The sequence below is a fragment of the Drosophila suzukii genome, chromosome X (genome assembly GCF_043229965.1).
Source record: "Drosophila suzukii chromosome X, CBGP_Dsuzu_IsoJpt1.0, whole genome shotgun sequence".
NCBI lineage: Eukaryota > Metazoa > Arthropoda > Insecta > Diptera > Drosophilidae > Drosophila > Drosophila suzukii.
The window spans coordinates 29,654,139-29,669,114 of record NC_092084.1 but is presented as its reverse complement, the minus strand read 5'-3'; the positions used below and the strand labels follow the sequence as shown (position 1 = coordinate 29,669,114).

General features: G+C 37.3%; 1 protein-coding gene across 1 annotated transcript; it reads right to left on the bottom strand.

The window, feature by feature from the left end:
- Nucleotides 1-4,912: 4,912 nt before the first annotated feature.
- Nucleotides 4,913-5,799, bottom strand: LOC139353482 (neurofilament medium polypeptide-like). The gene is given in 1 exon segment (XM_070997765.1): nt 4,913-5,799. A coding segment is annotated over 1 exon segment (411 nt). The 5' UTR covers nt 5,575-5,799; the 3' UTR covers nt 4,913-5,163.
- Nucleotides 5,800-14,976: the final 9,177 nt, after the last annotated feature.

The window sequence follows — 14,976 nt, the reverse complement described above, 5'->3', positions numbered from 1 at the left end:
AATGAATTATGCGAATGCATAACGAGATTAATGAGTACCTAAAGCGAGCGCTGAAGTAAGCGCAATGAGTGAGTTATTCTTTGGGCTACGAAAGCTTATGTGCAACCAAATAAATCCCAAATAAATGAATGAATCATTTTATTGCATAGCTTATTTATCTGTTCCTGAAAAAATATATTCCTAATGACATTTCGATATTTCCATTTATATAAATCCCCTTTGTAAGCCATAAATTAATTCAAATGAGTTTTATTAACTGAAATCTCAGCCGCTGCGCATAAATTAAATTGAAGGAGGCGAAGGATAAGAACATAAAAATGAAAAGAAATTGAAAATAAATTATTTAATAGAAATAAAAAGTTTTTCGATTTATTTTGGTGTTTTGCTGTGAACTTTGTGCACGGCTACATAATTCACTTTGGCTGAAGGAGGGTAGATACTTTGGGTAGATACTCTGGTCTGCGCAGCAGGTGCAGTGGTATAAATTTATGTATCTCTTGGAAAATTAAGAGACGGAGTCTTATACAAATTTAGAAACGAGAAAGCTTTGCCGTGACGTTGATTGCTCAACTGCTTGCCATTGTTTTGTTTGGGACGGTCAAACAAAGTCGGGAAAAATTCAAATTGAGTGGCTGAACAGTGCTCAATTTCAAATGTTTCAGGTTAAATTTACCAAACTGAAATTCAGGCACATCACATCAATGTTAACTTATCGCTTACGTATTTTTGTGAAGAAAGCGTCTCCGACCCCATAAAATATACACATTCTTGATCAACAACATTAGCCGAGTCGATCTAGCCATGTTCGTCTGTTCGTGTGAACGCTGTGATCTCGGGAAATATAAAAGCTAGAGAGTTGAGAATACAGATTTAGATTCCTTAGCTTTCACTCCCACTCTAACGCCTATAAACCGCCCAAAACTTTGTCTCACACAGTTTTAGAGGTAGACAACAAATTTAACTGAAATTTTGCACTCGCGCCCTTAAAATTTTAAAAAATCATCCATATGATCGCTGATATCTTAGAAACTATAGAAGTTACAGAGTTGTGATTTCAGACTTACATTCCTTAGCTTTGTACGCAGCTTTATTTGTCACGCAAATATACCTTGGCCACAAATCGCCCAAATCAGTGGCTCCTACAGTGCTAGTGCTAGAAAGAAAATGAAGAAAAGAAATTTAATAATTATAAATAAATAATTATAATTATAATAAATAATGTACAAACTTCGGCTTGCCGAAGTTAACTTTCTTTCTTGTCAGCTACACTCATCAAATTATTTATAAATTAAATTATGAAATCGCCCTAACATTAAAAAAATCGCCCTAAATATAGAAAAAATCGACATAGAAAATATGTTTTAGGGTTAATTTTTTTTTAAACGCAAGTTATTTCTATTATTTAATGCGAATTTTTCTGATCATATGCTTTTAATATTTTCTCATATGTAAGGCAAATCTCCTTATTTCGTAGAACAAAAAATCATCCAAAACCTCCCTTGAAACTAGAAAATCGCCATTAAAATTTGAAAATCGGTGGCCTAGCGGTCTAAGGCGTTGAACTTTCAAACTCATCTAAATGGCGTGAGTTCGGGCCCACGAAGAGTTTACATTTATTTTTCTTTTTTTGTGCAAGTTTTTAGAATTAAATTCTTGAACAGATTTGTGTGCATAGGCAAAAAAAAATTGTAGAGCACGGAGAAATAATAAACAACAAGGAAGAACGCTATAGTCGAGTACCTCGACTATCAGATACCCGTTACTCAGCTAAATAGAGGTATGCAAGCAGCAAAGCGAGATTAAAATGCGCCACCTACCGGCGGTATACAGAATTAAGCGTTATGGGCGTTAGAGTGGGAGTGGCAAATTTTTTGGATCAATATATAGGTATTGACGAGACCAATACATTTCAGTTAAAATTTTTTATCTATCATGAAAGTTGTGGGCGTCACAGGTTTTCGCGGTTTGTGGGCGTTAAAGTGGGCGTGGCAAACTTTTTTTTTGTCAATCGATAGGTATTGATGAGAACAATACATTTCAGTTAAAATTTTTATTCTAGCATCAAAACTGTAGGAGCCACAGGGGCGGTTTGTGGGCGTTAGAGTGGGCGTGGCACTCTGCTGAAACAAACTTGAGCTGCGTAAGAAACTCAGGAATCTGCACGCCAAATCTCAATAGCCTAGCTCCCATAGTTTCCGAGATCTCAGCGTTCATCCGGACGGACAGACAGACGGACAGACGGCTAGATCGACTCGGTTAGTGATCCCATCTTAGTTTTAGGGCCTTGGAAACCCTATGGGTGTATAAAGAAGCTTGAAATAAGAAACGTTTGTTCTACGCTAGTTTAGTGGAAAAGCAAAAAAAAAGGCCAGATTTAAATGCTTATAGTAGCTAAACAACTTGTGCTACAGAAACGTGCTATATATCTCTGAAAAGATAATTTAATTTACTAAATACTTTCAATATAGTAAAAGTGTCTGAATATAATAGATTTAGAGATATGATAAAAAGTTATTTTTTAAAACCACTTTTTGACTATTTTCTCAAAATTGAGTCGAATGATTTCTTTTTAAATTTTATATCATGTAGCCCTTGAGATTTCTTAACTTTTGATATATGACAGTTTTTACCCTACAAATTACCGTTTGGAAGATATTAAGCGATAAAAAGTGCAACTCGTTTCAGCTCCGTATACGTAATATTTCATACTTATTGGAATAAACAAGAAAAAAAACCAATTTAATGAACAATATTCTTATTAGATTTTTTCAAACGGAAAATCTGTTATGGCTTTAGGGTCCTTTACTTGCATGAAGCTAATCGAAATAGGAAACTTGATCTATTTGTTCTACCACTTTGGAAAAACCCGCTAGTTCAGCGGGAAATGTAAGAAACGACAGATTTCTCTTGGAATCTGAAACTATACAACCCTTGAGATTCCAAACTTGTGCTATTAAAATAGGTAATTGAAGCGATAAAACTTGTTATTAAAAAGTTTAATATTCATATTATATGTTTCATTCTTATTAAAATGTGAATGTAAACAACCCATACCTTATTAGAATAAAGTTAAGCCGAAGTGGAACGTGAAAGTGTGTGTTTGGTTTTTCAATAGGCAAGCCATATGGGGACGACTCCTAGTCATGGTATTGGGGTACTTAAACTCTTGTGCAAAAAAAACTTCTGATATCAAACAAAAACACCTCTTAATGAGGTAAAAAGTAGTGGCGAAAGAGCTCTTAACAAAAATTTCTGATATCATCAATTGTGACGAAAAATGATATTACATTCGATAAAATAAATAAACTATATTAAATTTATGTATTCGTCACGCTACTGCAGAAAATTTACGTGTAGGTAAATAAATATTTACTGTTGCGGGCCGAGTACATTTTACCTCGTTAAGAGGTGTTTTTGTTTAATATGGTTTAGCTCCAAAATTGCAAATCATACCGATCCAAATCCTTTTCAATAGTGCACTCCATTTGGCACTGGGTGCCATTTGCCAGCACACGCCATCAACTTATACTTAGAACCTACCACCCACATTAGAACACATCACCTCCAAGCCAAAATGTTCTAGCACTGTAGCCCAATCATCAGACACCCCTCTAAATTCATTAAAGGAAAAAATAAAAAATAAGAAAACCCACAATACAGAAACTCAGTCCTACACAAAAATACAACGTCCTGGGCAAACCTATTTCTCCCTTACAGCCCAATAAAAATCTTACCGAAATCTTAGTCTTGCCACTTACAATCAGATACTATAGACACACATTTGAGCCAATATTTAGAATAAATTTCTGGACATTAAAGCAAATCTTACCAACCAAAAAACCAAGACACAACTGTCTATGTCATATCCACAAAGAACAATGTTCTAAAAAAAAGGCATTCTTCCAAATTACACGTCAGTTTATACTGCAGAAATTATCGTCATTATCGTGGAAGTCGTCGTGATGGGTCGTACTATTAAGGGAAAGATCTGCTCCTACTCGGACTCTCTTTCTGAATTCACTCGCTTAAAAACATCGATAAGCAACATCCTACGAAAATTCGTGGTATAATAAATACCGCTTACCCCAAAATCAAAGTCATGTGGGTTCCGAACCATGTTGGAATTAGCGGCAACGAATTTGCCGATGAAGCCGCAAAAAACGCAACTATCGCACCTCTGTTCACCTCACATGATATTAACTAGTTTGATACAAACAGATTCTTTAAAAGTCATTTTTATAACATCTCTCTCAATCTTTTTCAATACTCCTCCAGTTGGTACCAACCCATAAACAGTAGCCTTCTGAATATAAGCAACTACACTGAAGCAAGAGAAATAACCAAACTACCAAGAAAAGATACGTCTGGGCCACACCAGACTCACCCATGAATATAGAATTTTCAGGCTACAAACAAAGCCTGTAAGTTCTGTAACCACACTTTAATGTCAATTGAGCATATTCTTAACGTATGCGCTGCATTTGATAACATGAAAACGTTACCACACTTCCTTCCAATCCCACTACTTCCAACCTTCTTCAAGTTTTCAAAATCCTTAATATTAAGCCTCTTATAATTAAGATAGTACTATAAGACACCTGAATGTACTTGAATTATACACTTAGTATTTAAGAATCGAATACCAAAATTAAATGAATTATACAATTATTAATTAAGAACAGAATAGGAAACTGAAAACATTGACTTTAAGCCAGCTATGGCTGCCTATCCCTGTTATTTTGTAAATAAATAAACTTTATTTTGAAAAGTTCCCCAAAATCTTGTTTTCGGAATAACTTTTGAAAGGAGCATCGAATGAGGAGTCATTCGACGCGTTCTTTCAGTAAGAACACAACTAGTCTAATAAACCTGGGTTTTCTTAGTATCCCGCCCAAAGTGATATATGCATTAAAATTTAGTTTTTAAGTAGGGTTTTTTAATGACAATGGATTGTTGTTGTTTCTCGTTTGTTGTTGTTGGTGTCCTGGTCGGTTGTTGGTGTGTTAGTAAAGATAAGAAGAACAGATCGGTGCGCTACAAGACTGCGCTCCCCTTTGCAGGATCGATCGTTGGAAAGGTGGTTGGGTAGAGTCCGCTGAGTGTCTTTGTGTGTTTGTGTGATTTGCGAGTGATTGTTGTGTTAGTATATATTATTAAGTAGATCTAGGCGCCGTTCTGCACCTAGTCCCTTGTGCATTCCTCCTCCAGCTTACTTTTCTTTTCCGGCGTGGCACCGGCCTCATCGGCTTTGGCGGCGGCCACGTCCACCTTCCGCTTCACGGGCCCGACGGCAGGAGCATCTGGTGAGGCACCGATGGCGGCCTCCTCGCCGCTCTCAACATCAGCTGGAGCTGCTTCGATGCTCTTGTTCTTGGCCTCCTCGCCATCGGCGGCGGACTCCTCCTCCTTGTCAGCGGCCTCGGCGGTCGCCTTTTCACCATCGACGGCACCGGAGAGTGCCCCGCTGTCGGCGGCCGGTGCTCCGTTCTCCTTGTCGGCGGTTGGCTTCTCAGGTGCCGCCTCCTTGACTGGAACCTTCTCGAAGACGGGGCTCTCGATCTTTTGCTCAGCCATTTTTTAAGTACTTTACTTGCCTTCTTGTTGGCGAACTGCGAACACGTCTAGAAGCTAGTTTTTTGGTATGTGTGCCGAAAACTAGACCCGAATTTGCGAACACGTCTGGAAGCTAGTTTTTTGGTATGTGTGCCAAAAACTAGACTCGAGTTTCAACAAGAAGCTAGCTATTTTCAGCAAACTGGGATGTTTTATAAATTTTTGCAAGTCACTTTTTCTTTCAGTAGCTTTGCTAGGAAGTAGAGCTGGAAAACAAGCGATAACATCGATGGTTGGGCCCCGGTGACCCCCCATCGATGTTACTCAGACTATCTCGATAGTATTACATACAGCTCCCATCACTTGGGTTTCAAAGAAGAACGAAGGTACGCACATTTTACGTGTTGAAAAATGAAATATAAATTAAAGTCGATGTCGATGTCCACCCGTAGGTCGATCCTCCACAATAAGTATACTTATTGCGTTTATAATTATAATTATTGATATATAATACTTTTCATAATAGCACCATTTTCGTTAGATAATGTTCTGCAGGAATTAACCTATTATATTGGTTTTGACCCCTATTGTTCAGATATAAGCGGTATTGTCGCGATAGTATCGATGTTTACTCCTCAAACTATGAAAACTATCAATGGGGCTACCATCTATGTTTTTGCAGCTTTATAGGAAGTAGCTGCATAGCTGGAGATTTAGCCGTATAAGAGAAAACGTCTACACATTTACGAAGAAAATCGTAACCATCCTCTTCTCTTGTCCACTCTTCTTTTTCTTAGGGTCTCCAAAAATACAGGGCTGGATCACAAACTGGGATACACCATATCGATGGGATGGGAGGGATGTTCTGGCCATTCGCTTAACTGTTAAATTTCTGAATGGTTGAAAATTCAACAGAAAACTCAACAATTGAGGTAGCGAACGTAAATAGTTTCTGTTGAACTTTCCAAATGCGGTGACCAGTTGTCAAATTTTTTTGGAAGCAGAAACATGTAATATATTATTTTTCAGCATAAAGTTAATAGTAAGGAAAAAACAAGAAAGGAAGTTAACTTCGGCAAAACGAAGCTTGTATACCCTTGCAGTTATATTTGTTAAATTTAAAAATACAAAAAATGATATTCCCAATAGTATATATGTCAGAAAACACCGAAGCTATAGTTTGTTTCATATTATTTTCCCACCAATTTTCCGATCGTTCCTATGGCAGCTATATGATATAGTCGACCGATTTTGATAAAATTAAATTCAAAATTCAGAACTAATTAAAAAATAGTATTTCCAAGCGTAGGAGGTTATATGTTAAAAAACACCGAAGCTATAATTTGTTTCATATTATTTTCCCACCAACTTTCCGATCGTTCCTATGGCAGCTATATGCTATAGTCGTCCGATTTTGATTAAATTTAGTTCGAAATTCAAAACGAATTAAAAAATGGTAATTCTAAGCTTAGTAGGTTATATGTTAAAAAACACCAAAGATAATAATAATATTATAATCAAACAAAAACACCTCTTAACGAGGTAAAAAGTGGTGGCGAAAGCGCTCTTAACAAAAATTTCTGATATCAACAATTGTGACGAAAAATGATATTACATTCGATAAAATAAATAAACTATATTAAATTTATGTATTCGGCCCGCAACAGTAAATATTAATTTACCTACACGTAAATTTTCTGCTGTAGCGTGACGAATACATAAATTTAATATAGTTTATTTATTTTATCGAATGTAATATCATTTTTCGTCACACTTGATGATATCAGAAATTTTTGTTAAGAGCGCTTTAAGATGTGTTTTTGTTTGATAATTTATAGTACATTAAAATAATATTTATACCCGTTACTCGTAGAGTAAAAGGGTATACTAGATTCGTCGGAAAGTATGTAACAGGCAGAAGGAAGCGTTTGCGACCCCATAAAGTATATATATTCTTGATCAGGATCACTAGCCGAGTCGATCTAGCCATGCCCGTCTGTCTGTCCGTCCGGATGAACGGTGAGATCTCGGAAATAAAAAGAGCTAGGCTATTGAGATTTGGCGTGCAGATTCCTGAGCTTCTTACGCAGCGCAAGTTTAATCTCGCTTTGCTGCTTGCATATCTCCATTTCCCTTTGGTCCCATTAGCTGAGTAACGGGTATCTGATAGTCGAGGTACCCGACTATAGCGTTCTTCCTTGTTTTTTAGTGTATTTAGTTTAATTGGGTAAAATAAAACATAATTTGCTGTCATTAGTGAGAATATTTCTTAGAATTAAATTGAGAATTTGTTCTTAGAACATATTGAGATATGAACCCTTTTTGCGCGTCGCCTAGCGCGATGCGTCTTTGGTGCAGCGGTGGTGCTCTCGAACTGATTCTGTTTAATGACTACTTTCAGTTCATATGACTCTAATTAGCAGTTTACCAACATGCGAGGAGCGGCCAAATAATAACCTTACCTTGCCACCCTCTCAAATTACAGTAAAAAAAGGACAATAAGTCAAATAATCCAAAAAAAAACCCGGAAAAAGTACCGCAGATAATGTTTGCCGAGAACCAGCAAACATGTCCAACCACACAGTCGCCATTGACCCTCGTTTTAGGACGATTTTCCTTGTTTTTAGGGCGATTTTATAGTAAAATTTCTATTAGTGTATAATTTGAGAGGGTGAGAAGGCAAGCAAGGTTATTATTCGGCCGTTGGTAAACTGCTAATTAGAATCATTAGAGCTGAAAAGAAGTTATTAAGCAGAATCAGGGAAATAAACATAAAAATCGAACAACTTACTATTTGAGACAAATCTTCGTGGTCGCTGCGAGAATTGAACTCACGACCGCTTGGTCCGCAGTCGAGAACACTACCGCTGCACCTCAGACACATCGCGATAGGCGACGCGCAAAAACGGTTCATATCCCAATTTGTTGCGGTCTAAGAGATATTCTTACTAATCACCAACCAGTTAAACTAAAAGCATTTAAAATCTGATCATTTAGTGTACTATAAAATTTTTTGATTATTTTTAACGCGTTCTAATTTTTTTTTTGCTTTTGCACACAAAAGTTGTTTAAAAATCCAATTCTTAAAACTTGCACAAAAAAGAAAAATAATTTTTGACTCTTCGTGGGCTCGAACTCACGCCATTTACATGATTTTGAAAGTTCAACGCATTAGACCGCTAGCCTACCGATTTCCAAATTTCAAAGTCGATTTTCATGTTTCAACGGCGATTATGGGTGACGTTGTTCCACGAAATATGTCGATTTTTCCCTAAATTTGAGAAAATATTATGCTCGGAAAAATTCGCCTTAAATAGTAGAAAAAATTTGGCATTTTAAAAAAATGAACCCCAAAAAACATTTCGTATGGCGATTTTCCCCATATTTAAGGCGATTTTTCCTAATTATAGGCCGATTTCTTATTTAATTCGATTTTTCTAGTATTTTGAAAAGTAACTTTATGAGTGTACGACGAACGGTTTGCGCTGAAACGGTCTTCCCGTGGTCGGCAAAGAGTTCGGCCTTTAATTCGGTAGCACTAAGTCGAGGATTTTTCTTGACCTTTCTGACTAATTCAGCTTCTTCGCGATCAGTCAATTTTTTTGGTTGAATCTCCGGAAGATGTCACCGACCGTATTTGGCTTCATTTCCAGGATTTCTGCAGTTTCCTTGTAAGTCTTGCCCTCTAGATGCAAATGGAGCACAAGTTTTAGCTGCTCAAAGGACGAGTTCTTGCTTTTGCAAATCATTTTAAATTCGTGGATAAAACTTAATGTTTACGGCTTGTTTACTGCTGTCTGTCAGATGTTGGCTTTTCGGCGAAACACATTAATTGCGCCAATTTTTGGCCATTTGGAATTGCCAAACCCTGTGGCACGACTTTAAAAAAATACCGAATATTAAAGTATGGCAGATATAGAACTTTTTTTGTTTATGTATGTTTTTTTGTTAAATTTTAAAAAAAGTTTTTATATATATAATTATATATAAAAGTTATATTAAATGCTTGAATATACCAAAAAACAAATTTCCTTCCTTTGTTGTTGATAAGGAAACCCAAATATTAATGGGATTATTATGATTTATGCAGGTGTGCGATTTTTCGAGGGCTTTGCTGTTGGCTTGTTGTCAAGCATTAACGACCTTCACCACTGTTGAAGCGTATGCAGATCCTTGCATGACAAACAATGCCAGGATCATACACTCGCATCGACGTCGCTCACTACATGGAAAATTGGGACGACTTTTTAAGAAACGGAATAAAACTTGTGTAACGGCTTTATTTATTCGGAATCGGACAGCTTATATTGTCAACCAGTCCCGAAGGTGCGCGGGCTATTATTAAGGCATTGCTGATAGTTTCAATAGGTAAAAGAGGCGGAGATGGCTACGTGTTAAGAGAACGCCGAGCAAGGAAAGTTAGTCAGCTAACTGCTCTTGTCGACGCAGATGAAGATATACAAGCAACAACCCTGGTAAACTATATTAGTTTAGAAATTTCAATACCCATTTATTATACCCGTTACTCGTAGAGTAAAAGGGTATACTAGATTCGTCGGAAAGTATGTAACAGGCAGAAGGAAGCGTTTCCGACCCCATAAAGTATATATATTCTTGATCAGGATCACTAGCCGAGTCGATCTAGCCATGTCCGTCTGTCCGTCTGTCCGTCTGTCCGGATGAACGCTGAGATCTCGGAAACTATGGGAGCTAGGCTATTGGCGTGCAGATTCCTGAGCTTCCTACGCAGCGCAAGTTTGTTTCAGTAGACTGCCACGCCCACTCTAACGCCCACAAACCGCCCAAAACTGTGGCTCCTACAGTTTTGATGCTAGATAGAAAATTTTAACTGAAATGTAATGTTCTCATCAATACCTATCGATTGACCCAAAAAAAAGTTTTCCACGCCCACTTTAACGCCCACAAACCGCAAAACCCTGTGACGCCCACAATTTTCATGCTAGATAAAAATTTTTAACTGAAATGTATTGGTCTCGTCAATACCTATCGATTGATCCAAAAAAAATTTGCCACGCCCTCTCTAACGCCCATAACGCTTAAGTCTGTATACCGCCGGTAGGTGGCGCATTTTAATCTCGCTTTGCTGCTTGCATATCTCCATTTAGCTGAGTAACGGGTATCTGATAGTCGAGGTACTCGACTATAGCGTTCTCCCTTGTTTAATTTTCGTTTCTTAGATTTAAATTGATCTCTTCGAATTAATGTTATAAAATCTTTAAAATATATTTATTTTTTAAGAAATGAAAATAAAGAACAAATTGGAAAGCTTAGAGTATTAAAAATAAGTAATTTGTAAAAGAGTAGTTGGAAATTAGACCCAAAAAACCAAATTACCTAAAAAATGCTTATATATTTTTACCCAAAAAAAATGGTGTAATTTAGGTAACTCTGTTTTCTGAGTGCATTCTTAAAGTACGTTAAAAGAAAATTGAAATCACTTTCGATGGTGAGTATCTACAATGCACCACAAGTTACCTCGATCAATGGGCTTCGTGCATAAAAATGGAAGTGGATGAGATGGTAAATAACGAGGAAGGCGACGATATTAATCCTCGTGAGTGGGAGCAGTTTTCAAAACGGCTTTAAAGCAGATCAGAACCATTCAAATATGGTCTACTATAGTCAGGAACAAATTTGGATACGCCAGGATCCCAGCTAGTAGCGCACCAGTCAAATTCGAGTTTAAATCTATTAAACATAAAGTGGTAAAGTTTAAATGCCGCATGGACATAGCTGTGGAGAAGCTCATGACCTATTTCAACGGAAGTAATAAATTGATTGACTGTTCTGCAAAAGATAATCAAAATGTAGTCCCTGAAGATCTTGGGTGCACTTTTGAAAGTAATGAGGAACTATTCGAAAACCACCGAAATACTAGCATTTTTTTGATGATTCCTTTGGCCTGGTAAATGTAGAATGCTCAACATTTTCTATTCACAACCTTTGCCTTTGATATTCTCTTTCAGGTGCTCTTGGCTAGAGATTCAGCCTCTAGTCCATTTTAAGTAGTACGTGGAAAAGAAATATAAATGGTTTATTCGACACTATTCTAAATGTGTCAGAATCTAGAATTGACGCTCAGACATATTAAAGAAAAGCACAAATCATGCTACGTTTCTTTAAAAAACATACAAAATAATCCATTGAAAATTTAAATTGCAGCTGTAACGTAGTGAGCCTGGCAAATTTTGTATTTAAAGCCACGCCATCGAATGCCTTGGAAATGCTAAACAACTGCATGTGGCTCTAGAAGAAACTGGATATCGCCAAGATGCCTGTAGCTGTATGCATTTATAGTAATCGTAAGATAGGTAAATACAAAACAGTTTTTATATTCATAACTGGTGATACGGTGGTAATTGGGGAAGATATTTACCATCCTTTGGTAATATCAGACATACCTGAAAAATTCAAAATTCCCAAGGTCGGAGACCATTATGGGTTATGCGGCCTTCGGAGCACTGGACTTTAACATGTGACGTGTATTCTCACTAAGAATAAAGTAAGGCTAATAACCTGTGGCATGTATCCTCACCATCCAAAAAAGGTCAAATTTTCTAAATTTTTACTTTTACACATTCTTTGCTTTTCTCCCAGGCAAATTGAAATTATTACAGACTTGGTAAGCGATCATTTTAGTTTTTGCAATACCTTTCGATTGGTGTATAACTCGGACCATGATCGGACCATCACAGCAGATTTATAATTATGAGGCTACAAGTAGAATTCACACATGTTTTTCCTGCTTCCACCACTCATATACAATGCTCGATTTGCCGAACCTAATTTAAGAGCGACATTGTTCACTCCTCACGCCTCACCTCCGCCAGCAATCAAATTAAATTGTAATTATACCCGTCACTCGTAGAGTAAAATGGTATACTTCATTCTTCGCAAAGTATGTAACAGGTAGAAGGAAGTGTTTCCGACCCCATAAAGTACCTATATTCTTAATCAGGATCATCAGCCGAGTCGATCTAGTTATGTCCGTTCGTCTGTCCGTGTGAACGCTGTAGTCTCGGAAACTATAATTGCTCCAATACTAGAATTAGGCATGCAGACTCTAGAGATTTCTGCGCAGCGCAAGTTTGATTCAGCAATGTGCCACGCCCACTCTAACGCCCACAAGACGCCCAAAGCAGTGGCTCCTACAGTTGTAATGCTAAAATAAAAAATTTAACTGAAATGTATTGTTCTCATTAATACCTATCGATTGACCCAAAACAAATTTTCCATGCCCACAAACTTTAAAAATCACAAATATGATCGCGAATATCTCGGAAACTATCAAAGACAGAGAATTGGGATTTCAGATTTAAATTCCATAGCCTTGTACGCAGCGCAAGCTTGTAACGCGAATATGTCATGCCCATAAACCACCCAAGCCAGTGGCGCCCACAATTTTCATGCTAGACAAAAATGTTTAGTCTCGTCAATACCTATCGATTGGACAAAAAAGTGGGCACGCCCACTTTAACGCTCATGAAGCTTAAATCTGCCTGCCGCCCAAATATCCATATATTAAGATCGCGGGTAGGTGGCGCCTTACAATCTCGCTTTGCTGCTTGCATATCATCTCCCTTTGGACTCTTTAGCTGAGTAAGGGGTATCTGATAGTCGAGGTACTGGACTATAGCGTTGTTCCTTGTTTTATTTTGAGTGTAGGAGCAAAAAAACATATAATGAGCAGACACACGCATAGGACTGACTGAATGATTCGGTTCCGGGAATGGGTTCGGTTTCGGTTACGGTGGCATCGCAGCCGGAGTATCGCAGTTGGTAAACGGTACTGAGTTTGTGCCGAAGCCGTAGTGCCGTAGTTGGAGTTGGATTCACGCTGTGAGCACACAAAGGGCATGTAATTGAGTGGAGAGCTGCATTTACAACTGATAATAACACCCCAAAAGAACAAACGGCACCGTTACGGAAAAGGAGGAGTAGGCAGACTTCTAACGAAACAACCGCCCAGCTTTACCGGCCGCCTTAATTAAAAATGCAAGGTTGAATTTCGTGCAAATATTTTCAACAAAATTTTAAGTTTGGTTAATACAACACATATTTATATGAACTATTTAATTCCCTTGAATCTTAAATGCAGAATGTCGGAAATTCTTTTAATGTTTCAAATATTTCCTAAATATGTACGTTGGTACAGTTTTTGTGTGTGTGCCCAGATGATCACGTTTTGTGCAAAAACTCATGTTTCAAAAGAATTTAAAAGTAAGCCCTAACGTCGTTATTGAAACGTTCAAAAATCCAGCCCGAACGGGGTCTTAAAAGTGCGTAAGCCCGTTTGTCGACAATTCATGAACGGTCGTTCAGAAAATTTGACCAATACTTCGGGGTTGGGTTCTGAACGAATGGGGTCAGCTTAAGAACGTTTTGGGCTAAACTTGGAAACATAAAAATATAAAAAAACGAGGTTTGTGTATATGCTAGTTTTTCTGGACGCCTAGTAGAGAATTATTTAATTTCCGTACTTTTGTTTTGTTATTGCTAGAATTTAATGTTTTTTGGCTATTTTGCTGGGGAGAAAGAGATAATTTATGATTTGAAGTACATATAAACATTAGAAATAATATTTTAATGAGACTTACTCGACTCGACCATGTGTTAAAGGCGGACGCTCTAGTAGCTGGACCACCGAGACAATTTTTCAAGTACATGTTTTTATGAACGGCGTTAATTACTATGTTTATGCTAAGGGTTTCATGATTTCTTAAAAGCGTGAAATAAAATTTGCTCCTGTTTATGCGACACAGCCGAATTCATGCTTTTTATCAATCTCAGGTGACAGAGATGCCGGACCGGTAGAAAAAGGTGTTAGCGATTATAAAACCGATTACTTTTTTTCGATTCGCATAATATAATCTTGCTTGTATTAAAGATAAAGTGTGTGCAAGCCAGTATAACATTTTTTTACCGTCCAAATAAAAGATTAAAACTAGTTTCCATTGGCACTGAATGAACAAAAAATTTGTTAAATGTATGGTGTATTTATGTATTTATATCGATCTGGCAACTCCGATAATTATATAGAGTTACCGGAGTTTAATTGTGACCATTTCACGCTTTCAGGTTGAATTCATAGTCAACTTTCGTGTGTTGCCGAATTCACAAAATGGCGTTTATGCACACACGAATCTGCTGAAATCGCGAAATGAAAGCGTGAATTTGGCATCGCATAAACACAGTATCCGTAAATTCTGAGATCTCGAAAACTAAGGACTTCAGATTTCAGGTTTTAAGATTTAAATTTCCTCATCATCTGGGTTAGTTTGTTAACGCTAAAGTCTGTCTGGCGCCCACATTTTTATAGATTTTGTAAAAGTGTAAATGATAGTAGAGTCTAATAGTGTCTATAAAGACCATGTTTGCTTCAACCGATTGTCCAATTGTGTT